At 40.5% G+C, this 24,616-nt stretch overlaps 1 protein-coding gene and 1 pseudogene across 1 annotated transcript in view; one reads left to right on the top strand and one right to left on the bottom strand.

Moving 5' to 3' along the window:
- The first annotated feature begins 622 nt into the window (after window positions 1–622).
- The window catches only part of ZC3H7A (zinc finger CCCH-type containing 7A), a 31,823-nt gene continuing 7,829 nt past the window's right edge, over window positions 623–24,616 (top strand). Inside the window, exons 1-19 of the mRNA XM_039885348.1 lie at window positions 623–757; window positions 10,784–10,885; window positions 11,679–11,718; window positions 13,358–13,555; window positions 14,528–14,686; window positions 14,920–15,000; window positions 15,108–15,146; window positions 15,811–15,844; window positions 16,318–16,601; window positions 17,126–17,327; window positions 18,403–18,467; window positions 19,319–19,502; window positions 20,269–20,430; window positions 21,087–21,283; window positions 21,575–21,675; window positions 22,118–22,299; window positions 22,712–22,788; window positions 23,622–23,755; window positions 24,174–24,279. Of these exons, the coding sequence (XP_039741282.1) occupies window positions 10,818–10,885; window positions 11,679–11,718; window positions 13,358–13,555; window positions 14,528–14,686; window positions 14,920–15,000; window positions 15,108–15,146; window positions 15,811–15,844; window positions 16,318–16,601; window positions 17,126–17,327; window positions 18,403–18,467; window positions 19,319–19,502; window positions 20,269–20,430; window positions 21,087–21,283; window positions 21,575–21,675; window positions 22,118–22,299; window positions 22,712–22,788; window positions 23,622–23,755; window positions 24,174–24,279 (2,313 nt within the window). The 5' untranslated portion in view covers window positions 623–757; window positions 10,784–10,817. The remainder of the gene's footprint in view (window positions 758–10,783; window positions 10,886–11,678; window positions 11,719–13,357; window positions 13,556–14,527; window positions 14,687–14,919; window positions 15,001–15,107; window positions 15,147–15,810; window positions 15,845–16,317; window positions 16,602–17,125; window positions 17,328–18,402; window positions 18,468–19,318; window positions 19,503–20,268; window positions 20,431–21,086; window positions 21,284–21,574; window positions 21,676–22,117; window positions 22,300–22,711; window positions 22,789–23,621; window positions 23,756–24,173; window positions 24,280–24,616) is intronic.
- On the bottom strand, window positions 22,990–23,108 carry LOC120620626 (uncharacterized; annotated as a pseudogene).

Here is a 24,616-nt window from a genome sequence, read left to right as displayed (position 1 = left end):
ATTGAGACCTTAAGGACAGGGAGCCAGCCTTCTGAGGGTCCATGGCCGTCTTTCTATATCCAAGCTGCCGCTGAGCTTCGTGCTCCCTCTCATCTGTAAGGATGTGGACAATAAGGGTTGTTCTGGGGCTCGGAAGAGTTACTAATCGGAGGAAGCACTGGATAAGCACTTGCTGAATAGTCTCTCCGGGGAGGCTTCCTGATATCCGAAACTAGGTCAGTTCCCTAACTAGACACGGTTCTAATTCCCTGCTTTTCTGCTCCGGGGCCGCTGCCCAGAAAAAACGCACAAGGCGCCCATAAATTTGAATTACACGTCCACCCCCGCGGCAGTTAGCCGTAGGAGGGTGTCGCGCGCACGACTTGGCCCCTTTATTGGCTCAATCCGGCAGCCCCAGCCGGACGGTGACCGCGCGCTCGACTCTGGGGCGGCCCCAAGGCCCACAAGGCGGAGGGCAGCCGCCGCCCGCGCGGGTGCCGGGCCTCCGTCCCCATCCCCGGCGCGCGTCCCCGCCCGGCCCGACGTGGCGCGGCGGCCGCCCCCCGCGCCGACGCTCGCGGATGCAGCCAATGGCGACGCCTCGCGCGGCCTCCCGCCAGCAGAGGGCGCCGCACGGGCGCAGGGGAGCCGCCGCCGCTGCCGCGGAGGAAAGCTGCGAGCGAGCGCCCGGTCGCCGCCACCGCCACCGCCTGCGCCGGCTCCTCTGCGCGCCGCTGCCCGCTCGCTCGCACGCCGGCCGGCGCGGCCGTCCCCGCAGGTAGGTGGGCGCCGCCGGGGCCCCGCATCCCCGCCGCCCGCCAGGCCGCGCGCCGCCCCTCCCCCGCTCGGCGCCCCCGCCCGGCGCGCGCCCGCCGTCGCCTCGTGCTCGCGCGCGGCCGGTAACGGACGCCGGGCGGGGGAGGGGCGGCGCGCACGGCTCCCCGCGGCGGCACCAAGGGGCCCGGAGGGGCCCAGAGGGCCCCGGACGCTGCGGGGTTCCGCCCCAGAGCACCCGCGGCCCCTTCGTGGGGGAAGGTCCGAGCGCGCATCCCCGCCCGCGCCCCGGCCGGTCGGGCGGACGTGAGCGCGCGCGCGCGGGGTCTCCGGGGTCCGCTCTCCGCCCCTCCGGGGGGTGGGGGGCTCACCCGCGGGGCATGGCTCCGGGTTTCGGGGTGAAAAGGGCTGCTGCTCCTCTCCATCCCATGCCCGATGCGCTTCCGTTGGCCCAATACCTACCTCCTCTCTGGTTATTTAACTCAAAAATGTTTTTCATTATTTGTGTGTGTTCCGGTGATCGCGGGTCCCCTAATTTAGTATCATGGATTTGGGGGCGGGAAGGATGCACCTGGAGTGCGTGGCTCATTGTTCGGGTTAATCCTTCTTTTTGCGCGGGACATCGAGGACGCACGATGGTTTCCTGTCTTTATTGTGGATGTGGAGACTACTAGGTTTTAGGTGTATGTAACCCACCCTTAAATGAGGACCTGTCAGTTGCCATTAGCGTGAATTTCCTGTTGGGGATGGTCATCGCAGGGGTGTGGTCGAGCTGGAAAGCGCTGGCTGGGCCGGAGAGGTTGCGCCTGCGCCCTAATTGGGTGAATTTATCAGTAACTTTTCCCTACCTTCCCCCCCCGACCCCCGCAAGGTTTAGGAATGAAGTAATGTCCCCGCGTTAGGTACTTAAAGACCAAGGATCTGTTTGAACTAGACCTTCGCTATCCAAGAAGGTGGCCACTGGCTCCATTGGACTGTTGAGCATTTGGAATGTGGCTAGACCGAATTGAGATGTTGTGTTCTTGGTGAAAAAGACACACCTGATTTTAAATACTATGAAAAAAAAGCAAAATACTTCATTTATAATTTTTTATGCTTGAATAATACACGTCGAGGTGATAGCATTTGAACATATCGGGTTAGCTAAAATATATTAATAAAACTAATATCACCAGTTTCTTTTTACTTTTGTTAACATGGCTACTTGAAAATTTAAAATTAGATATGTGGCTGGCATTGTATTTCAGTGGGACAGTGCTCAAATAGAGCCTCTGAATGGGGGCAGGGGTGGCTGGGAGCCTGTGCCATCTGCTTATCTTTTCCTGCTTCTCTGATGGCATGTGGCCTTCTGTCCCCTAGGCTCCACAGGAACCCCCTGCCTCTTCTCACCCTCCGATGAACTGAACTGTTGGGCTGATTGTGCAGTGAGGCTCTTGTCCTAAAATGCAGAATAATTCAAGTTAAAGGACAGAATTTTGTTGAAAAATTTTATCTGCTGTGTATTGGAGTCTGGAAATAGTCCCAGTTCTACTCAGATCATGAGTTATCGAGGCTGAATATTTTCAATTTTTTCATGTGTGTGTCCTGCAGAGAGCCTGTTAATTTTCAGGGCCCCTGCCACCTAAATGAACTGGAAGGCTCATGCCTTCTTTCTCACTGTGACTTTACTTGGGAGCTGGCTCATCTTGACCTTTCCCATTCCTCAGATATGGTTAGTGTTTGCCAATAAAAATGGTGGTTATCAACCATATCATTCCACAATTCTTAATGTTTGATGGATTTTAAAAGCTGCCAATTTAGATAGGTTAAATTGTTATTGTAAGTAGGAGAGAATCAATTAGGATAACATCTGAACTCCAGGAATAGCGAGAGCTACCATTGGAAAGTTTTGAGCTTTCCAATAAAGAACTAGATAGAAACAAAAGAGGTCTGTACCCTGCTTCCTCAGACACTCTGGTTTTCTAGAGAAAATATGATGTGCACAAAATGATGTCTTGAAGTGTTTAGTTTTAATGAAAATACGTTTTCTCCAGAATCTGAGAATTAGAAGTGAAACTTGGTTTCTCTAACATGTGAGGCGATTATAAATCACACACAAAACAACTTTAGATAATATTTTTAGGGGAGAGAAATATTAAAATGTTAATCTAGAAGTTTAAAAATTAATACTGTGATAGTACATCTTTTTTAATTCACACACACCTCTTATTGAGGTGATTTTTTTATGATGTAAATAAACAAGTCTACCAACGACAAATTTGCTTTGCTTTTTTTAATTTTGTTATGAGTTTAGCAATGTGTTGTTTAGTTGATTAACATTATTTTCACATATCTTGTGAGGCCTCAGGAACCATGTACTGGTACCAGTAGGAGAAAAGCAGCAATTTTTCTATTTCACACACAAAAAAAACCACCCCAAAAAACCCAGAGACTTTTATTTTATGAAAATATCTAATTTGGAGCAGGATATTAACCTGGCCCTTGTGAAGACCTCATCTGCAGTCCTGGGCTGTCACTGAGGGTCTAGGTGACTCTGGACAAACTGTCTTGAAGACTTCATGTCTTTCTTGTTGATTCCTTCCACACAGAGTTGGTGGGTGAGGTGAGAAGTGCCCTATGCCCTTAGCAGGGCGGGGCACTCTAGGAGGCAGTTGGCATATAACGTATTTGACAGTGATTTCAAAATGAATAGCTGGGGGTAGGGACGGATGTTGTTGATAGAAGGGAAAAACTCTCTTAAAGTATCCAGTAGGAGAGACATTGTTTCAAGAAGATGGTAGGACATCTGTAATAATGTTTCCCTGCCTGGGTTTGTGGGCGATGAGGGATGCATTGTATCCATACACTGGTGTGTTACCAGAGCGAGCTGAGACATTGTTGCAAGATAAGTTGACAGTAATGTTACATTTTACTTATTTATATCATTACACAGAGAGGCTTGGGTCTGAGGATAGAGTTGAATGCAGACTGGTAATTATAATTTTTCACTTGAAACTTAGTAACACCTTTTAAGGCAAAAATACAAGCACAGTGCCACATTCCCTAGGGGCACTTTCTCAGGTCCTGTGTTAGTACTCGTTGTAAGTAAGATCCTTCAATAGTTAGTCTTTATATCTTACTTAATACATTATGGTAAGGGCAGAGCAGCTTTCCAGGTAAAGGTTTTCCCTGAGTGTTATCTTGACTCACGGTGTCCACTGCATCCCTGTGCAAACCCTCTGCTTTGTCTAAATTGCTTCAAATAATGTTCCTTGAACACATACGTCGCTGTGTGTTCCAGCTTGTGTTTATTCCATTCCTCTTGAGTGACTTTCAAGTCACCTGTCTGTCAAAGCTGTATTTGTGTGAGAGCCCAACCCAGGGCCAACTTAGATTGCTCCCCATGTTTTGGGCGTCCTGGCACTTACAGTGCAGAATCGTGGGGCATAAGAGTTTAAGCTTGGAGCCAGCCTGTCTGGCTTTGAAATCTGCCTCTGCCACTTGCTAGCTGTGTGATCCTAGATTGCTTGTGTCACTTCTCTGGGCTGCAGTTTACCTCATAGGACCTATGTCTTAAGGCTATTCTCAGGATTAGATGATTTAATACATGTACACCTAGAACAATGCCTGGCTGGCATGCAGTGTTTGCTATTATTTGTCTGTGCCATATGTCGTAATCACATTTCACTTACCCTTGTGTCTTCTTGTTAATCGGAGCTATTTCCTAAAATTACTGCGGGAGGCCAAAATGTCAAGGATATGACTGCATTGTCCAGTTACTAGCACTGCATATTGTACTTGATTTTAGAATAACCAGTTTCGCCTAACAGGCCCTGAGTAAATGCTTAAAGGAATTATGACCCAGGGTACCTTTCACCCTTACATAAAACTTTCAAATGAGTAATATTTTTAAATCAGTCGATTCCAGAAAGATGACGTTCCAGCTTTCAAGAGATTAGTCAACTTAATGAAATTCATATCTAATTGAGTTTCTTGTTTTAAAATGTACTTTTGAAAGCTCCCCCTGGCCCTCTCCCTCGATTCCTTTTCATTTAGGGAGGGGAGGGTGGATCTGCCTTGCTTTCCCCTGTCATCACTGTGCCACTGCAGGAGTCACCTACAGTTTCAAGTTTGTCTCTGTCTCTGTCATTGATTTATTCCCCAACTCGTTTTTCTGTAGGGTTGGGGGTGGAGTCACCCATGGCCAGCTCTGCTCATGTCCAGTTATTTCCTCTGGGGCACCCTCCTTGGGATGCTTGCCTTTTTGTGAACAGTTTTACTGGGGGAGGAGGGCTCCTCGTATGAAGCATTCATTCATTCTTCCATTCAAATATTTATTGACCTGGGCCCAGCTGTCGTAATACAGTCAGGACTAAGCAAGATGATCTACCTCTTGAAGTGAATGATGGGGCGAGAGTGGGATGCGGTGGCATTTTAGGGTGGTAGGGGAAGGCCTTTAAGTGTGACATTTAGGCCAAGACTCCAGAAGGAAAAGGAGCCAGCTGCGCAGATCTGGGGAGTGTGTTATGGGCAGAGGGAACAGCAAGCACCATGGACCAGAGGCCTGGAGCCTTTGACTCATTCTAGGAACCTACAGAAGGCCCGTGTGACAGGAGGCGAGTGGGTGAAACTGGGTGAGGGCAGAGTGGAAAGAGTGTTGGGAGCATAGTCATCCCTGATTTGGTAGGTCCAGGTGAGGATTCCAGGTTTTACTCTTAAGTGCCCAGGGAAGCCATCAAAGGATGTTAGGGCTGTAATGAACAACTTGTGTTTTAAAAAGAACATTCCTTTTAGTTCAGTGGCGGAAATGAATGGGGGAGGGACAGAGAGGACGGGAGCTGAGAACAGAGGCTGGGAGAGGAGGATATTGCGACATCCACATGAGATGGTGTGGCCAGGGCCTGGGTGGCAGAGGAGGCTGTGAGAGTGGCTGGATTTGGGATGCTGCACACCTGTTTTGACAGCATCACTGGCAGGCTTTGTCAGCGGATTAATTGGATGTGGAACGTGAGAGATAGAGGAAGGTAATGTCAGGTTTCTGGTTTGAGCAACTGGCTAGAAGGTAGTTTCATTACTGAAAAGGTAAGATTGGGCAAAGGGTTTGGACCATTCTATATAGAGATGCTGAATGAAAGCAGGCCCAGAGTTTCCTACATGATAAAGGTAGCCTTGCATATATCACTGTAGAATAGAGAGCCTTTTCGTAAATTATGTTTGGGCAACTTGGTAGCTATTTGGGAAGGAAATACACATGTCCTTATATCACTCCTTAAAGCAAGCTGGTGGATCCAATTAAAAAAAAAAAATTTTTTTTTCTTAAATGAAACTATATGAGTACAGGAAGAAAACATGGAGAATTATTTTATAATCTCAGAGTGATGAAGGTCCTTCTGAGTATGTCAAAATCCAGAAGCTACAAAAGAAAATATTGATAAATTCAACTACTTAGGCATGAAACTGCTGTTAAAAAGTACCATAATCAAAGTGAAAAGATTGACATCGAATTGGAGCAAATAACAGTAACATCACAAAGAACTACCTTCTTTTCAACATATAAAGAGCTTCCATAAATAAGAAAAGCTCAGCCTTGAAGAAAGATGGGTTTAGGATTCGAGCAAACAGAATTCGCAGAGGAAGAAATGCAAATAGGCTCTCAAAGAGCTTCGAAGAGATGTTCAGCCTTACTAAAGATAAAAGACAAAAAGAAACAAAACTCACCGCGTTGTCCCACTGTTTCTGTCTCCTGGTTGGCAGATGAAAACCTTGATAATTCCCTGGTGAAGTGGTGAGGGAGCCCTAGACACGTTGCTGGGTAGGGTCGTTTGGTGTCACTCTGCAATAGCTGGCAAAACAAACACATGCATGTACCCTTTATCCCATAGGAATTCTTCAAAGATGCACATATATGAAATGCCCTGTTTACCTGTTGAACTTTTAAGATTGGAAACAACCAAAATGTCCACCACTAGGGCCCGGCTGCAGTGAGGGTCCAGCCATATCCTGGAACAGGCCACATGGCTGTTAAAGCAGCTTTACTGACATGGAATGACCTTCAAGATTAGCCACTCCGGGGAAAAAAGCAAGGTGCAGAACGTGTTAGGAGCCCAGGTTGTGTAAATAACATGCATGGGCTGTTTTTAACTCTTTACTTTGAATTAATTACAGACTCCCACGCATTTTGCAAAAGTATGTAGAGTCCCATGAACCCTCCGTCCGCATCTCCCAGTGGTGCCATCTTACATAACTGTGACATCAAAGCCAGGAAACTGACATGGGTATAATACTGTTTACCAGACTACATACCTTACTCAGTTCTTTTTTTCTTTCTTTTTCTTTTCTTTTTCTTTTCTGAGGAAAAGTAAGATTTATTGAAGCACATTTTAAGAGAGAAACAGGCCATACTAAAGAGGGCTGTAGCCCAGACCTTACTCAGTTTTCACCAGTTTTTACATGCACTCAGCCTATGCCCAGGATTCATGTAACCGCCACCACAAGATTTAGCGTTGTTCCACAGAATGTCTTTGTCAGGACATGGAAGACTGGTTGGTAACGATGGTCGATTGCAGTCAGGAAAGGCAATGGGTGGCTAAGTGACAGGATTGGGAAGGAGACGTTCCTTTGCAGTCCTAATAGTAAATTACAACTTTTTAAACAGTGATGTCTGTGAGACAGCCAAGTAGAACTGTCATCTGGGTAGAGGATATCAAGCTCTGTCTGGGGCTGGATGGGGGGAGTTGTCGGGGGCCCTATCATCTGGGCAGTGCGGGAGGCCCCACGGGGGGAGCGTGACCGGGGGAGAGAAGGGTGTCCAGTGGAGTCCCAGGACGCTCATGCTTAGAGGGCAGCTGGAGAGGGAATCCTGGTGTCAAGGAGGGGGTGGACACCTGTCACGTGCTGCTAGTTTGAATAAGAAAAGTGCTGTTGGGTTAACTTAATTCGATTCTTTCTCACTTTAAAATTGGGGCCAGATTTTAACTGGATCCAAAAATGCGATGGTACATAAGTCAGATTTCTTTCTTTTGAAATGAGAGGTGGAGGAGGCTTATTTTACAGGTAAAACTAACCTGTGGTGCAAAAATCAGAGCTGTGGTTGCCCGGGATGGAGGTAGGGAAGGGTTTGGATGGGGAAGGGACATGAGGAGTGACAGTGACATAATGGTCTATATCATGCTTGGAGTCTGGGCTACATGAATGTATTATTTTTCAAAACTTGGCCTTAAAATTTATGGCCCCAATTTATGGCATTTTACCTTAAAAAACCTTTTAAAATACTGTAAACTTGTTGAACTCTAGGTAATGATATGTATGCTGAAGTGTCTAGTGGTAAATTATAATTTGACTAATTATAATTCACTTTGCAATTTATGAATATAATGTGAGTTGATGGAAGGACAGAAAGATGGGCACATGGTAAAGATGGGCAGATGCGATCAATGTAGCAAAATATTTGTAAAACATAGGTATTGTGTAGGTAGGTGTATGGTGTTCATTGTGAAAAAGTTTTAATTTTACTGTGTGTGTAAAATTTTTCATAATAAGATCTTTGGGAAAAAACTACAGAATATGAAACATCTGTCATATATTTAAATGTCACCTGATGCCGTGTTCCCAAATCTTTAAACATGTAAAGGAGGTGTGTATTTCACATTATTAAGAGTCTGCCTCTTATTTCCTCTTAACCACTTACCTGAGTTGTCAGCTCTTTGCCATCTGCCCTTTGGCTCTAAGAGGTCAAGTCAAGGTTTTCTGGCATTTTCTAGGGAAACAGCTCTAAGGCTATTAACGGGGTAGATTATCATTACCTAGGAGTCTGCTTAGCCAACAGATTTAGTTCCTGAGCGAACCGCAAACTAATTCCTCACCTCGTCTGGACAGAGGTGCGGAGAAAGGTCTGTGGTTCCTGGAGAGGAGGAGTCACACCTCTCGTACGTGGCATCTTTGCTTCTGTCCGGGTCCTTCCGGCCGGCCTGACTCCCATGGACACGCAGGGCTGGATGGCTGGATAGGTGCCTTTGAGCTCTGAGGTTCTGACTCTGGGTTGGCCCTGCTTCAAATAAAAAATAGAAGAAAACCTTCTATTTCCTTTCCCACGGAGGGGCTAAGAGGCTGTGTAGACCTTTTTGGATCCTTTAATTTTTTATAGATGTAATTCATTTACAAGGCTCATTAAAGGTGCGCAGTGAGAAGTTTTAAAGGCACTGTCCCACTCCACTCCTGTCCCAGCCTCCTGGTTTCTACCACTGCTGTAGTTTTCTGTGATTCTATCTGGAGCTTTTTTTTTTTTTTTTTTTTTTTTAAACAAAACAGGGTCATATTGTGGACCTTGCTTCTTGCTTCTTTTTTCCCCAGCACAATTTATTCAGCCATTTCCCTTTTGATAGACACTGAGTTCATTTTTGATCTTTTTCTCTTACAGATAGTGCCTCCTTAAATAACTTCGTAGAAACAAGTGTGAATTCAGTTGTTTTTTTGTCATGGAAATGGTCAGACCTGTACCAGCAGAAGGGCCGGCCGGAAGGCCTGCCGTTCAGCAGGGCGGGTTGCCCATTTTTTGGGTGCTCTTCTTTTATTTTTACCCATTCATCCCCCTTTAAGCTAAACTGTCTTAAAAACAAATTCCAGAAATAACGCCATTTTACTTCAGCATTATGGGCTGTTAAAACTTCTTTATTTTAGAAAATTTCAAACATACACAGTAGAGCAAACAGGAGAAGGAATCCTGGACGTAACACGTTACCGGCGTTCTGCTGTTTCCTCCCCACCCCTCCCTCACTCCCTTTTTTTTCTTTTTTAGTTTCTGGAGAGTTTTAAAGCAAATCCCAGACATGTAAACACTTTCGTAAAGAACCAGCTTTTAAGTATGAGATGAAAATATTTAGAACTGACAGTTTTGAGAGATGAAAAGAATTAATGTCAGTTGTCAATCTTTGGGACATTCCGACCCCCACCCCCACCCCTACACTTGAGATTTAAAAAGGAAACTACAATGATAAGCAATAACGAAACTAAAAAAATTCAGTTACGCACTTGAAACATGGGCGTGAGTTCCCTCTCTGTCACTTGGGTCCAAGTACATGGTTTATGTGGTAAGATGGCTTCTTAGGGTTAAAGCTCAGTAGTTATCAGCCTGGGGTGATGTGCCACACCCCTCCCAGGGGACTTTTAACTGTATCTGGAGACATTTTTGGTTGTCACAGAGGGTGGGTGAATGTGTGGGAGCAGGGATGCTGCTAACATCCTGCGGTGTACAGGGGGACAGCCCACAGCAAAGGGTTACCTGGCCCAAAATGTCAATAGTGTTGAAGTTGAGAACCCATAGTTTAGGACACTGGGACAGGATGTTTTATCACTGGTCTCTTCTCGTGGTTCTTCTTTAACTCGCTAGGAACTGCTTAATGAACATTGATTATCAGGGGTGGATACTAACAGCAGTGACATATGTTGACATTTGCCAGTGCTACATGGAAGGTACGCTTTTACCTTCCAGAAAATTCCAGTCGAAGTAAATTCATTTAGATAATTTGTTCTGTCATTCGTATCAACAAGGATTATTGTAGAAGTTTGTGGAACAAAACAAGTATAAGGTTTAGAGTCTGCTCACAAGAAAGACTCCTCAGAGGCCAGCGGATGTGAAACCTTTTCACTTCTGGAGAGCTTCCAGAAGCAAAACAAGGCTGGGACTGTTCTAGTAGCAGCGTTCGCGTGCGCGTATAGGCAGGGAAGAAATAAAACCTGTAGATGAAGGAGGGAAGAGAAGAAGGGGGCGGGGAAGACAGAAATGACTTTTTTCCAGAGATTATTTAGGAGGAACCTTCAAAACTTGCATGGCTGTTTAACCTAAAGGAATATGAGAACCTTCTGCTCTGTGAGCTAATCAACGGGGAGGGACCACAGACAGGGTTCTTTGCATCGAGGACCCTAAAGTCAAGTTGGCAGGGATGGGCGTATCCACAACGAATTGTGGGATAAGGCCTCAAAGTATGGGTGTTTCACTTGGGGTCCAGGAGCCCAGCTGCCTTGGCGTAATTTTGTGCCTTCTCTTCCTTTCCAGATTGCTCATTTAGAAAGTGGATGTGTGGGATAACATGTCCAGTGTGTCCGAGGAAAGAAGAAAAAGGCAGCAGAACATTAAGGAAGGACTGCAGTTTATCCAGTAAGAGCTTAATTCGTGCCTGTGTTCTAGTCCCCTGGTGATTCTTTTTGATATAGCTGTACACTTCTCAGAGGTTAAAGAATCTTTAGTTCACGTGTCTATCATAAGTCCTGTTAATTCAGGTTTGAAATTAGATCGTTTCGTTCCACCGGTATTTTTTGCCTTGTATATTTGATTTCTTTGTGTTCTGAAGTGGATCTTACTGTCACTAATTTTTAGGGCCGAAACGTCAGTATCCTTGAAAATGTTAGACTAAGGAATTTAACCTAATCTCATCAGAACAGTTCTGATGAATGAAAATGAACAGCTGTTGACATACAGGGCTTTTGAGACCAGACATTTCTGTTAAGAAGCAGTCTGTAACTGCCCTTCGTAAGGCATGCCAGTGACAAGACATGTCACTCGTGGCTCGGAGTGGATGTGTCCGGGCAGAAGTCCTCTCTGTTCTTCCCAGGAAGGGCACAGTATTCTCCTTATACTGCAGCAAATTGGATCAAATAATATTAGTTGTTCTGTACTATTTTTAAACTCTTTTGGTATGTGAAGAATTAGGCCTTCTTTTAGTAGAAGTAGATTTGAAAGTAAAATGAACTTAAGAAAATACAAAGGAATAGTTTTAGATTTTTTTTCATGACTGTAGTTAAGTGTGAATAATGATAGTAAAGGTGGAGTTCTTTAAAATGTGCTTCGAACCAGTGGCAAGCTAATAGACCCTCTCTTTTAAGATGACTTCTGGATGAACAAATCGTGATAAGAGCCTGAGAATTAAAATTAATTTGTTTCTTCTTCTTAGGTCACCGCTGTCGTATCCAGGAACACAGGAACAATATGCGGTAATGACTCTGGGAAGGGCTGCTTGAAAGCTCTTCAGTAGCTTGTGAGCTGTAATATATAGCAAGGGTCAGCAAACTACTGTCTTGTTGGCCAAATCTGGCCCGCTGTCTGTTTTTATAAATAAAGTTTTTTTGGAATGCAGCCCCACCCCCTTATTTATATATTAGCTGTGGCTACTTTTACAATATATAGTAGTTGGAACAGAGACCCTATGTCCCACAAAGCCTAAAATATTTAGTATCTGGGCATTTGTAGAAAAGGTATGCTGACCTTTAATATATAGGACATTGGTTTTTTGGCACACTTGGACATTGTCCTGTTTTTTCTTTCCTCTATTAGTGCAGTTTTGAGTTAATTTATCTTTTGAGCCTCTTGAAAACTATTTTTAGCCTACTTTCATTTGATCGAAAGGAAGTGGAACAGAAGAGTGCAGAATATCTTCTATTTTTACTTAGGAGAAGAGAAATTTTCACAGCAGCAAAAGGTGACAGAATAATAAGAGCCTATGATGTATCAGAGAGAAAGCCCAGGTCTCTGGGTCTCGGACTGCAGGTCCTCATCCCTGCAGGCTATCAGTTACTTCACAGTGGCTCGTGTCTCTGAGGGTCTCGATGCTCTGATTGTCACTGCTCTCTCTCTGCCTCTCCTGCCTCTCCTTTCAGTCTCTCTCTTGTTCTCTCTTTCCAAACAGATGTAGAATCATAAAGTATTGTAGCTAGATATCGCCTGGAATAATCTGTTCATTTTAGAATTCATTTTACAATCCTTATGATCGCAGCTAGACTCCAAAGAGGTTAAGTGGCATGTCACTGGTCAGCCTTTGTTAAAGGTTGATCTGTCCATTTTTCCATACTACTTTTGTCTGCTTAGACCCAAATTAATAAAACGAGACAGAAGCCTTGAATATTTATCTGATCTCGTGATAAGAAAGGACTTCTAAAATATTAAAGCAATGATTAGAAATCATGAAGGAATCTTAAAAACATTTGTACATACCAAAAGAACACGTATGCTTACATGGTAAGAAAACGGCCTAATTATCCCTCTCCCCCTAAACCAGTAAACGACCTGAGCAGACAGTTTACCAAAGAAGAAATACAAATGGTCCATAAACATGTGAGAAGGCACAACCTCACTGGTAATCAAAGACATGCAAATTAAAAAAAAAAAAAAGGATACCTTTTTTCACCTAGAGTTGGTAGAGATTTTATGTTCAGACACACATACCCAGTGTCAATGGGGTGCTGTGAAGGGCACCCCTAGAAAGTATTAGTTATTATTGCCTTTTTAAAAGACACTTTAGAAATATTAGAAGCCTTAAAATTCTCATTCTTTTTGACCTAGAGTTTCTATTTATCCCAGGCACAGAGTTGTCCAAGAGGCATGGACAGATATTTACCAGGTGTTTTTGCTGCATTTTTCTTAATGATGAAAAGTTGAATTTTCTCTTGAAAAAGCAAGCAAGATGAAACGCTAGCTGAGTGAGCAGTGACTTGGCCTGAATTTCAGTTTCTTACAATAGTGCTTATTGCTCTGTCAAATTTTATTTCCTCTGAAGTTTTACGTATAAAAATTAACATTTACTTATATCCCGACTTGTTCCTTACAAGGTTTCAAGTGATAACTTTCTTTTTTTAGGTATATTTACGTGCTCTTGTGAGAAATCTTTTTAATGAAGGAAATGATGTTTATCGGGAACGCGATTGGAATAGCTCCATAAGCCAGTACACAGAAGCTTTGAGTATAGCTGATTATGCAAAGTCTGAAGAAATTTTAATTCCTAAAGAAATAATTGAAAAACTACACATAAATCGTATTGCTTGCTATTCTAATATGGTGAGTTGTGGTTTTTAAAACAGTGTTTCTAGTCAGAAAAAAATGTTTCCAATAACATAGTACATTAATAAAAGTCAATTTTCTAATTTCAGTTTTTCAGAGAGATGTTATTAACTGCTTTTAGAGTGGCTTGAAGCTTTCAACAACTTTGGACAAATGTTTAGGGATTTTGAAAGTAATTTGTTTCTTAGTTACTGATCCTTGGCAATTCCCATTTGAGTATAGCTTCATGTGGAGTGTTGCTTATTAAAAAACAAACAAACAAACAAAAAACGCCTAGAGAAGAGACAGGTGTTCAGAAATGAGTGCATCAGTCAAGGACCTGTGTTGATGGTTCACTTCTTAGAGATTCAGTTCATCCTCTCAGGAGTTTTTTTGTTTTTTTGTTTGTTTGTTTGTTTTTTAGCACAAAACAGTAGTAAGCTTAAAATGCAATATTTTGCTATAATGCTATAATTTTCACTGTGGACATTCAGTAAAACTAACCATGAATTTAAGTAAGATATCCATGTTGTCACCTAGTTCTTCGTTAGTGAGTATATATGGTTAATTTATTTTGTGTTCTGTAATGTGTCCCTCTACACCCAGTTAGTTACCTTTCCATTTGACATTTCAGTGAGCTCCACCAAGGGGTAGAGCTGGAGGGGATGAGACCAGGACAGGAGAGTGACACTTGCGGGCATCAACCATATCTCGAAAGTTTTATTTCTTAAAAGATCTGAGGCCTTTATGGCCAGACGTTTAACATTTGTCTTAACTAGGTGGTGGGTACATGGATATTCATAGTATTCTTTCTCCTTTTGTACATTTGAAATTTCGTAATGAAAATAATATTAAGAAGAAAGCTAATACTGCCAACCCTGAGTTTAAAAGGAGGGTGATAGACTGGGGTCTGAATGTGTCTGCACTTACAGGGAGACATCAGTGCAGGAGGTGAGCTGTGTGATCGCTAACTTTATTTGGTCTTCCCAGGGTTTCCATGATAAAGTTGTAGAAGACTGTGATAAAGTCCTCGGTTTAAATGCTAGTAACTGCAAAGCTCTCTATCGGAAATCGAAGGCTCTAAGTGATTTAGGAAGATACAAAGAGGCCTATGACGCTGTAGCGAAGTGTTCCTTAGCAGTGCCTCAGGTTTGGAATTTTATTTTAGTTCTTTTGTTTACATCATGACCATTTTATTGCTTCCATGTGGATATATAGCATTTAAAGAGTTACATTTTCCAGTTAGCTGCCAACCCGCTTGAGTTGAGACCGATTGCTGATAAAGCAAGTGTCGTGACAAATATGTTTTAACTGTTTTGCCTGTTTCTCTTCACAGTTGGTAAATATAATCTTCCATTAATCATATGTTCTCACTTTTTCAGGATGAGCATGTAATAAAACTGACCCAAGAACTAGCTCAGAAATTGGGATTTAAAATAAGAAAAGCATATGTTAGAGCCGAGGTAAGCCGGAGTCGTCTCCGTGAGGTATCTTCATTTTGTTTTGTAACTGTTTTGAAGCTCACGTCTTTAAGTTCTGTGTTTAAGTTTGTGTCTTTGTCTTCTTTCAGGTCTCATTAAAAGCAGTTCCTGGGGATGGGGCTACCAAGGTAAAGTTACTACTTCTGCAAGAATCATTAAAAAAAGAAGAAGAAAAAATAGAAGCGTTAGCAGTTCTGTTTTTATTATTTTCACTTTGTCTGTTTTTGAGACCTTTTTATTTCTCACACACATAATTGGCCAGAACTACCTGGTCTGGAAAAAGACAACAAACAACTTAAGTAACATCTTTTACTCTTATCCAGCATTTCCTGAAGTCTGATGGAGCATTCTACAGGGTGTTCATAGATGTTAGGTTTTGTTAGAAGAAGTGTTTCAGGGCCAAATATTAATTTGGGGAGTCATTGGGATAAATACAATTAACAAGTTGTGTTTTCAAAGGTAAGCCTTCTTGGAGCCGTTGGAATGCCCATAGCCATTGTGAGTTGGGGATTGAGTGATGGGCCAGACTAGTTTCCCTGGAGCTGGCATGCTCCTGATCCTTAGAGAAGTATTGGTCCAAGGAAACAGGTGGTAGCACTGCTAGACGAGCCCTGTTTAACACCACAGATTACAAAGGTTTACGTACTCCTGTTATCTCTGGGATCTAACTGGAAGGGTGTCAGATTTCTGTGAAAACCTGCATAGCTCTCTTAGAGTGAGTTTTACAGATGGCTTATATTATAGTTTAGAATCCTGAAAATACAATGATTCATTATTTGGTTTAATTTCTAGGCTTTGAATTGTTCAGTGGAAGATATTGAGCCAGGTATGTTTTTCCATGTCATCTTAATCTGAAAAGCACCAGTTTTAGGCATTATATAGATTATAGTATTGTCAAAAAAGATTACTACGTGGTTATTAGTATTAAAGCAAGAATAATTTCAAAAACCACCTTTGTGCTTCTGGGTGTGTTGGTGAGTGATTGATAATGTCAGTGAGCAATCAGTGGATACCCGCTGTGGCCTTACCACTATCTAATAGCTCTGCCCAAAGGGGCACAGGTATTTTGAGAAAGAAGGAGATGTTTTCTCAAGTAAATATATCTATTTCTGGGTAAAACAAATTATTTTTAGAATTACTTTCACCCTCGTTTGAATTGCTTTTACTCTCGTATCTACTCCTTTATTTTATAATTATTTTCATATTTTCACTTAGGTCTTCATTTTATTATTGTCTGTTAACACTAATATTGTGTTAGTACATCGAAATTGAGTGAGTACATTTCCATCCGTGTTACAGATTTGTTAACTCCGAGGCAAGAAGCAGTTCCTGTTGTTTCTATGCCTGCGTCCAGCTTTTCTCACCAAGTTGGAAGTGAGCTGGCCTCAGTTCCAATTATGTCCTTACCTTCTATTTTGCCACTGCAAGTGGAAGAGAACTCTCTGCCATCGACAGTGTTGGCAAACGGAGGAAAGATCCCCTTCACCATGCCAGAAGCTTTTTTAGATGATGGAGATATGGTCCTTGGAGATGAAATAGACGAGCTCCTTGATTCTGCACCTGAAGCTAATGAAGCTGCTATGGTAAATTTCTGCGTTTCTCCTTTCTTCTGAAGACAGGCTTCATTTTTTAAAGTAGTGATATGACTTGTTAGATGTTGTCAGTATTGCCTATAGGCTAAACTTTGGGTTTCTCATCTTGAAAATGACTTTTGTCCTCCTTTGGTGGTAACTGGCTAATTCAGTCTTTTTTAAAAATAAAAAAGAAACATGTTATCTAGTAATTACCTAATTTTTCTTTTATTCCTATTGGAATCATATGTATAGAAAAGGTAACTTTAATATTCAGACAAAGAATAGGTATTTGATAGTTAAGGAAAAGTAAGTTTTATGGATCAAGGACTTCTCGTTCCTCAGTCCTTTTTAAAATGTGGGCTTGAGAAGAAATAAGCTCTGTGGCTTAGGTTTCTTGATTGAGTCTTGATTTTGATTTCAACTTTGTTATGTAACATAATTGTCAGGTGTAATGATTTGATTTTATATGCTGATGTTAAAAGCAGCTCAGTTGAGTTTCATGGATTGTCATCAAATCTTTTTTTCCTTTTTAGCCACCAGCTTTAGTTAGAGGATCCCTTTCAACAGTCAGTGTCGCCCCTTGCGTACCCTTTTCGACATCTCTGTTGGGCACCTTACCCATTGGTGCGAGGTATGCCTCTCCATCCTCCCTCTCAGAGATGTATCGACCTTTGACCTCATCTTTTGGAGATTTCTGTTCTTTAAATTCGTTTTCAATGAGTGAGTCCAAACGAGGTAAGAATCAAGCCATTTGTGTAAACAATTGTAGTTAATTTTCTAAAAATGACAATTTATATTTATCAGTTATTTAACTAACTCTAGGTGGTCGGTACTTGAATTATTTTTATTGTAGCTGAAAACAGAAAAATGAAACCTTCACTTTTAAATTTACCTCTTAACTCTGCCATTATGGAGATCAAGAAGCAAAGGGGTGAGGAAAGGAATGTATGTGGCACTATTTTTTTTTTTATGGGATGGTTTGTTAAGCTGGGTGTCTTATTGTTTTTGGGGGTGAAATGACTTTTAACATTTTTTTCCAAGAAAGGTATACCCCATCTTAAAGGGTCTTCAAGACAAGTTATCTTTTTCAATTCTGAACTAGGCAAATACTTATTTAAGACTAATTTAAGATCAGTGTTCAGGATGATCTGTCTATCGTAGGCTGCATCCATCTAGCTCAGAAAGCTACGCTTTAGTTTCACAAGGGATTGTGGAGTTTTTGATCTGATTCCTGTTCCTGTAATCTCAGGTTTAATATATACTTTCAACAAGAATGATAAAAAAAAGTTCATATTTCTGAGGCATTGTTGCATGGTTAAAGGGACAAAAATCAAAATAATTCATTTAAAGATTGACAACTGAAGAAATTAAATTTGTGGGAGACAGAAGGGCAGAGAGAAAATTATCAAGTGGTGATTGAGAAAAAGAAAGTGATTGAACCTTCCTAATTTTCTTAATGTTCCAGTTGAGTTCCTGCTTCATTTTTTCAAAATGAATTTTTAATTCATATTTTTAATATGAATTATTTTCTTAGTCTTTTTAACAGTCTCACTTGGTAGGTCCTACATCAGCTTCTGTCTGTGAAAATAGTTTTTTATCTAAATCTTTTTTTGTCTGAGGGTTTTTTTATGCCCTTGGTTTCTAGAGGAAAGGAAGAATGCCATAGCCCTCTTTGAGTGTCAATCATGAAAGCTCCTAGGATCTGGGATGGAAAAATAACGTGGGGAAGCCGTAGTCAGCCGCTAAGCCCTGATGTTCTTATTACATGATTAGAGTGAAAAGGTCTGTTGAAGTGTTTTTATTATTTTAGATCTGTCCACCTCAACTTCTAGAGAGGGAACATCGCTTAACAGCAGTAATTCTTCCCTTTTACTTGTAAGTGCCACTTCCTCTTTTGTAAATACATCATTTAAATTGAAAATAGGTCTTTTACATAAGTAACTGTGTTATTTGAATGAACATGACAGTTTCCCTGAGATTTTGTGTGTACTACGGGAAATAGTGTTAAAATAAGACTCTTCTGGAATATCCAGTAATAAATGCTCTGTGTTTAAGACTGGTCTGTCATAGCAAATTAATCACTATCACAGATAGTGTAAGAGGCTTTAGCACAGTGTAAACAAGACAAGGAAATACAGTTGACCCTGGAACCACATGGGTTTGAACTGTGAGGATCCACTTGTAAGTGGATTTTTTTCAGTAAATACCTGTACTATTTCCAATCCGAGGATGGGAGTCTGCAGATGCCAAGGGCTGACTGTATGGATTGAGCTATGCCATTCTATATAGGAGACTTGAGCATCTAGGGATTTTGATATCTGTCGGGTTTCTGGAACCAGTCCCCCAGGGATACCGAGGGACAGTCGAAGTCTTTGGGGAGTCAGAAGTTGAATGCGGATTTTCGCCTGTGTGGAGGTCTGCGCCTCGAAACCCCACGTTGTTCAAGGGTCAACTGTATAAGATCAGGCCATGTGTTTGCTATGCAGCAGAACAATTACCTGTTACTCTGAACCAGTCACAGAGGATCAGAAAAAGTGGGGGAGGGGCTTAGAGACCCAAAGAGGGGAAAACAGAGAAAGCAACAGTCTAGAAGTTTATTAAGGACGCAATAGTACTGACATGAGTGAAGAATGTCTTATTTTTCAGATGAATTTGTTGCCTTCTTTAGTGACAGCACATTATTTGTTGGCTGTTTTTTGCTTTTTGTATTTTTATTCTTCTTGCAGATGAATGGACCAGGCAGTTTGTTTGCTTCTGAGAGTTTTCTGGGAATTTCAAGTCACCTTAGAAATGACTTTGGAAACTTTTTTGGAAGTACAGTTACAAAACCACCTTCAGTGACCCCAAGACACCCCCTTGAAGGAACCCATGAATTGAGACAAGCTTGCCAGATCTGTTTCGAAAAATCAGGTCAGGACCAAGCAAAGCAACAGACAGTATTGAACTAATCGATAACCTGACAGTTCTTAGGAATTTGTAAATGCATTATTGTGACTTTTTCAATCCCTATTTAAGTTCTTTCTAAAAGAAGCCACAGTTATTGATTTGGAACTTTTGGAGTCTAATAGGATAAGTCTCTGCTCTTATTTGATATAATTTTATTTGTAGAATCATATGGAATAGAATATTTACCTGATTTTGAAAGCTTATTGAAATTTTTATGAAATTCTTTATGTTCTAAGTATACATTTAAGAACTTGGTCATTTGCAAATAGAGCAAGAACTAGAAAAAAGCATTGTAAGACCAGTATATGATATAATGTCTATGAAAATTAACGTTCTTTCTTTTGGTTTGTTTATCTTTACACCCTAAGTCAAGTGATACAAACAAAATTTATTCTGAATGTATTCTTAGCCGAAACGCAATGTATCCCCCAATTCATTTTCTTTCTTACTTGTGTATTTAATAGGGTTCTTTACCTTTGTAAGCCATCAGAATTCTTATTCTAATAGTTAAGTAAAAGTATGTTTTGGGAAGACTGGTATAGGAGAAGTCTTCCCAACCAGCATAAAAGGCAAAATTCACTTTGGTAGCTTGTTTACATTGTGGCAAATAAGATTTTTGTGGCAATTTAGTAATCAATATCCATCTTCTCACATCTGCCTTATAAATGTGCCTGTAAAATGAAATGATACTTTCTGTGCATATGAGCAATTCTTTTTACATCTTTTTCAGGCCCTAAGTTAATGGATTTCACTTACCAGCCTAATATAGATCATAAATGTAAGAAAGATATTTTAATTGGTAGGATAAAGAATGTCGAAGATAAATCATGGAAAAAAATACGACCAAGACCAACAAAAACTAATTATGAAGGACCTTATTATATATGTAAAGGTAGGTACTATAACCTCTTAATTGGTATGCATTAGTGATCAGTGATATGCTGCATTTATTATAATGGCTCCAGAATTACTGTTACTAAAAATGTTTAGATAGAGTTAATAGCAAGTTCCTCGGATCAAGACATTAGTGTTTTTATGTTATTTTAACCTTCATTTCTAACTTCTTGTGTAGGATATAGTTATTTATGAAATCAGGGCTTCAACCAGGTTTTACTTGGAAACTGTCTCAAACTTGGAGTTCTCTGACTTGGTCTAAATAGAATCAAAACACTGAACTAAGGCTTTGAAAATATTGCTCTTTTTAAACTGCTTTGGTGAGAACTTGGTATTTTTATTTTGGTAAGCCACTTCATCTGAACAGACTTCGAATGTCCCTGAGTGATTTTTTAAACTTAGGTAGAATACATGAGAGTATCAAAGCTTTTTTCCCTGTCTGGAAAAAAAATTATACTTGGGTACGGGGTTTTGGTTTTTTTTTTTTTTTAAGGGTTAATATCATCTCTGGATAGTAATACGGGTATCATTGTTTGAAATTCTCCATGAATTGTTACAAAAATTCAAATGATGTCTTAACGGGTTTAATATTCACTGACTTTGAAAAAATAATGGCCCATGTTATAAATGTTCTTTAATCCCCTGTCTTTCTAGATGTTGCTGCTGAAGAGGAATGTAGATATTCAGGCCATTGCACATTTGCTTATTGCCAAGAAGAGATAGACGTCTGGACACTGGAGCGAAAGGGCGCATTCAGTAGAGAGGCTTTCTTTGGTGGCAGTGGGAAGGTCAACCTGACCGTATTCAAACTTCTGCAAGAGCACCTTGGAGAGTTTATATTCCTTTGTGAGGTGCTGTCTCCAAACCTTATTTTCTGCTATAAAATTGGTGATAGTTTCTGACTTGCCAGCCCAGAAGTATAAAGTCCTTAGCACAGGTCCTGCTATAAGATAAAGCATTCACTCGAATGGTAGCTCCTGCTGTTACCCAAAAGAATATTAAGACTTCATGATGAATATTAATTGGTATAAGTATATAATGTATAGGTATGTGATAATATCGAAACTAAGAAATATTCGGGGTACAAAAGTTATATTTTGTTTTATGTTTTCGTGATAATTTTTCTTCTCTGTCTTTTCCAGAAATGTTTTGATCATAAGCCTAGAATGATCAGTAAACGAAATAAAGATAATTCTACTTCTTGTTCTCACCCGGTTACAAAGCATGAATTTGAAAAAAATAAGTATGTTGGTAGTTTCTAATTTTTATAGCGACAAAATAGATTGTTTTCTTAGATCCAGATAAAACCAGACTAGTATGCATCCAGCATCCCCCGTCTTTTTTGTTGTTATTTTGAAAGATGATGACTATTTAAAAACATCTGTTAGTAGATTTGGCTGGGAATGTTGTAATGAATTATTAAATTGATCATTTAGTACAGAGAAGCATATTGATTTTTAGTTTCTCATGACATAGATTTAGGAATTTTATGGCTTAACATATAATTATCCTCCCCACCTCCCCAGTTAATTCAGCAGTTGCAGATAATGATTTATGTTTTCTGATAAAGACTTAAAATGTATGTTGAGTTTAGAACTTCACAGTGTATGTATATGTGTTTGTATATGTGTATTTTTAAGCTATGGCAGCACCATATTAAAATGCCATTTCATTTTCATCTCTAGGTGCCTTGTCCACATTTTGCGAGAAACAACAGTAAAATACTCAAAAATACGTTCTTATCACAGTCAGTGTCAGCTTGATTTATGTCGACATGAAGTTCGATACGGCTGTTTAAGGGAAGATGAGTGCTTTTATGCTCACAGTCTTATAGAATTGAAAGTCTGGATATTACAAAAAGAAAATAGTAAGTGTCGTGTATGACTGAAAATGTCTCGGGCAGTCAGGGTTTGATGAAACAGTCTTCGTAGACCCTTCTCCATCACCCTGATGTGGCAGCCCTGTTGATTTTGCCCTGAGCTTTCAGCTGTGCAATTACTTTTTAAAGTGGCCTATTTTGAGTAGGGGGCTCACGTAATTAATTGCCAGTACAAGTTCATGCATGTAGTATGGTGTTGTGAGGAAGAAAGATTTTGAGGAAAGCACCAAGAGCTCTATTGGAAAAACTTCCATTTTGAAAAAGAGTCATGTGATATTCATTCCTACTCAGTGGTTGGTTACGCTGCATGGGGCTAATTAGGGAATTGAGTCTGATTGTGACCTGATTGGTGGACTATTATTATACAGAGATCCTAAAGGAAGGCTTGTACATTTCCCAGGTATGTCACATGATGCTATTGCTCAAGAATCTAAACAATACTGGCAAAATTTGGAAGCAAACGTACCTGGAGCTCAGGTATTTTCTCTTGTGTACTTTCTGCATTTGGGATCTTTCCAGAATGACTTAATGGGTGTTAGTTGTTGGCAGAGGCAGGTCACACTTGCGGTCCAGTTACTTTCTTAATGTTTATTGAGTTGAAGAATTCTTCCCTCACCCCTTTTTTTTTTTTTTACCCATTTAATTAATTAATTGATTGATTGATTGATTAATTTTTAACGCCTACAGCACCCAGACTTCCTAGGTGGTCTCCCATCCAAGTACTAACCAGGCCTGACCTTGCTTAGCTTCTGAGATCAGAAGGGATTGGGCATGTTCAGGGTGGCATGGCCGTAGACAAGTTGGGGAATTCTTTATTATTTTTATTTTTTTATTTTTTGGAATTCTTAATGTGTAAAAAAAATTTTGAATTTTAGTTGATCATCATAAGAAAAATTAGGCATCTTCCCATAATATACCTGCCAAGAGTATAGGACACAGTTTTCTTATTCAGCTTAATTGGCAGAAAAATTGGCATAAGGAAGGTGGATTGTGTTTGTAGTTTGCTTCCCACCAGGTAAAACTGCTTTATCTGCTAACCACCCCTCCCCTCAAAAAAATTCCAGTCATCATCTCCAAAGCTGACTTTCATAAATTGAGGTTTGGCGTCTGTAATCTGCTTTTATTATCTTGCATTTGGGTGGAGACTTGGAGATTTAGTTATTAGATCGTATATATAATGGCCACATTATCAAACTAGACAAAAAGAAATTGTGTGCTATTGTGAAAAAAAAAAGCATGGCGATTCAGTATTTTGTTCTCAGAAAACTGGTTTTCTGTTAAAATTAAAACTGATCTTTTAATTGTTTAAGGTACTTGGCAATCAAATAATGCCTGGATTTCTTAATATGAAGATACAATTTGTGTGTGCTCAGTGTCTGAAAAATGGGCAAGTCACTGAACCTGACAAAAACAGAAAATATTGTAGTGCAAAGGCAAGGCATTCGTAAGTAGTGTGTGTGTGTGGAAACAATGCCAATTTCATACTGATCTGTTTTATAGGTATAAAATCATACATGTGAGAAAAAAAGATTAAGACTTCAAAGCAAGCAGAGGAAAGTAGATAATTTAGGAGTAATTACAAAGCAAACGGGAAGAGATTTTTAGGCTTTAGTAGCTAAGAATTCAACAAAATTTAATAGTGTTTTTCCTGTATTTTATTGGTTCTTTTTTGAGGATATGTAGGGAATTTTGTTTACTAATATCAATAGGAAATGAAATAACAATCATAAGGCACTTCTTTTAGAAGGGTTGAGAAAAGAAAAAATATCTCTGGTCCTTTAGGTACAAACTTTGTACCTATCCCTTTATTTTATATCTTTTGCCAGTGTGTCTTTGTTTTTTCTGAACTCCATTTTTCTTAGGTGGACCAAAGAGCGTCGTGCGATGAGAGTGATGTCTATTGATCGTAAGAAGTGGATGAACATCCGTCCTCTCCCCACAAAGAAACAAATGCCTTTACAGTTTGATGTACATACGTAATTTTTAAGCCACTTTTTTTAAATTAGGCATTTCAAATCATTAGATAGTAGTAGTAATTCAGATTGAAACTGGCGCCCTTTAATGCTCATAGTAATAATGAAATTTAAATGGTCCTCTCTTTTTTCCTTCCCTTTAGTATGTGTGTGGTCCTGGGTCAGTTTTCAGATAGATTGGGTTTTTATGAATTACTTGGGAAAAGTAAATAGAGAATCAAGAATTAGAGACTCGAGAAACACTTATGGGCATTTAACTTATTTTTCAGATGAATTACTTTTGGGAGGGAATGGAAGAGAATTTCATTTAAATTTGATTCCTCGGCTTTGCT

Source organism: Pteropus medius, unplaced genomic scaffold (assembly GCF_902729225.1).
Source record: "Pteropus medius unplaced genomic scaffold, Ma_sr-lr_union100, whole genome shotgun sequence".
Classification (NCBI taxonomy): domain Eukaryota; kingdom Metazoa; phylum Chordata; class Mammalia; order Chiroptera; family Pteropodidae; genus Pteropus; species Pteropus medius.
Note: the sequence above shows the minus strand (reverse complement) of the source record. Positions and strands in the feature narration are given on the sequence as shown.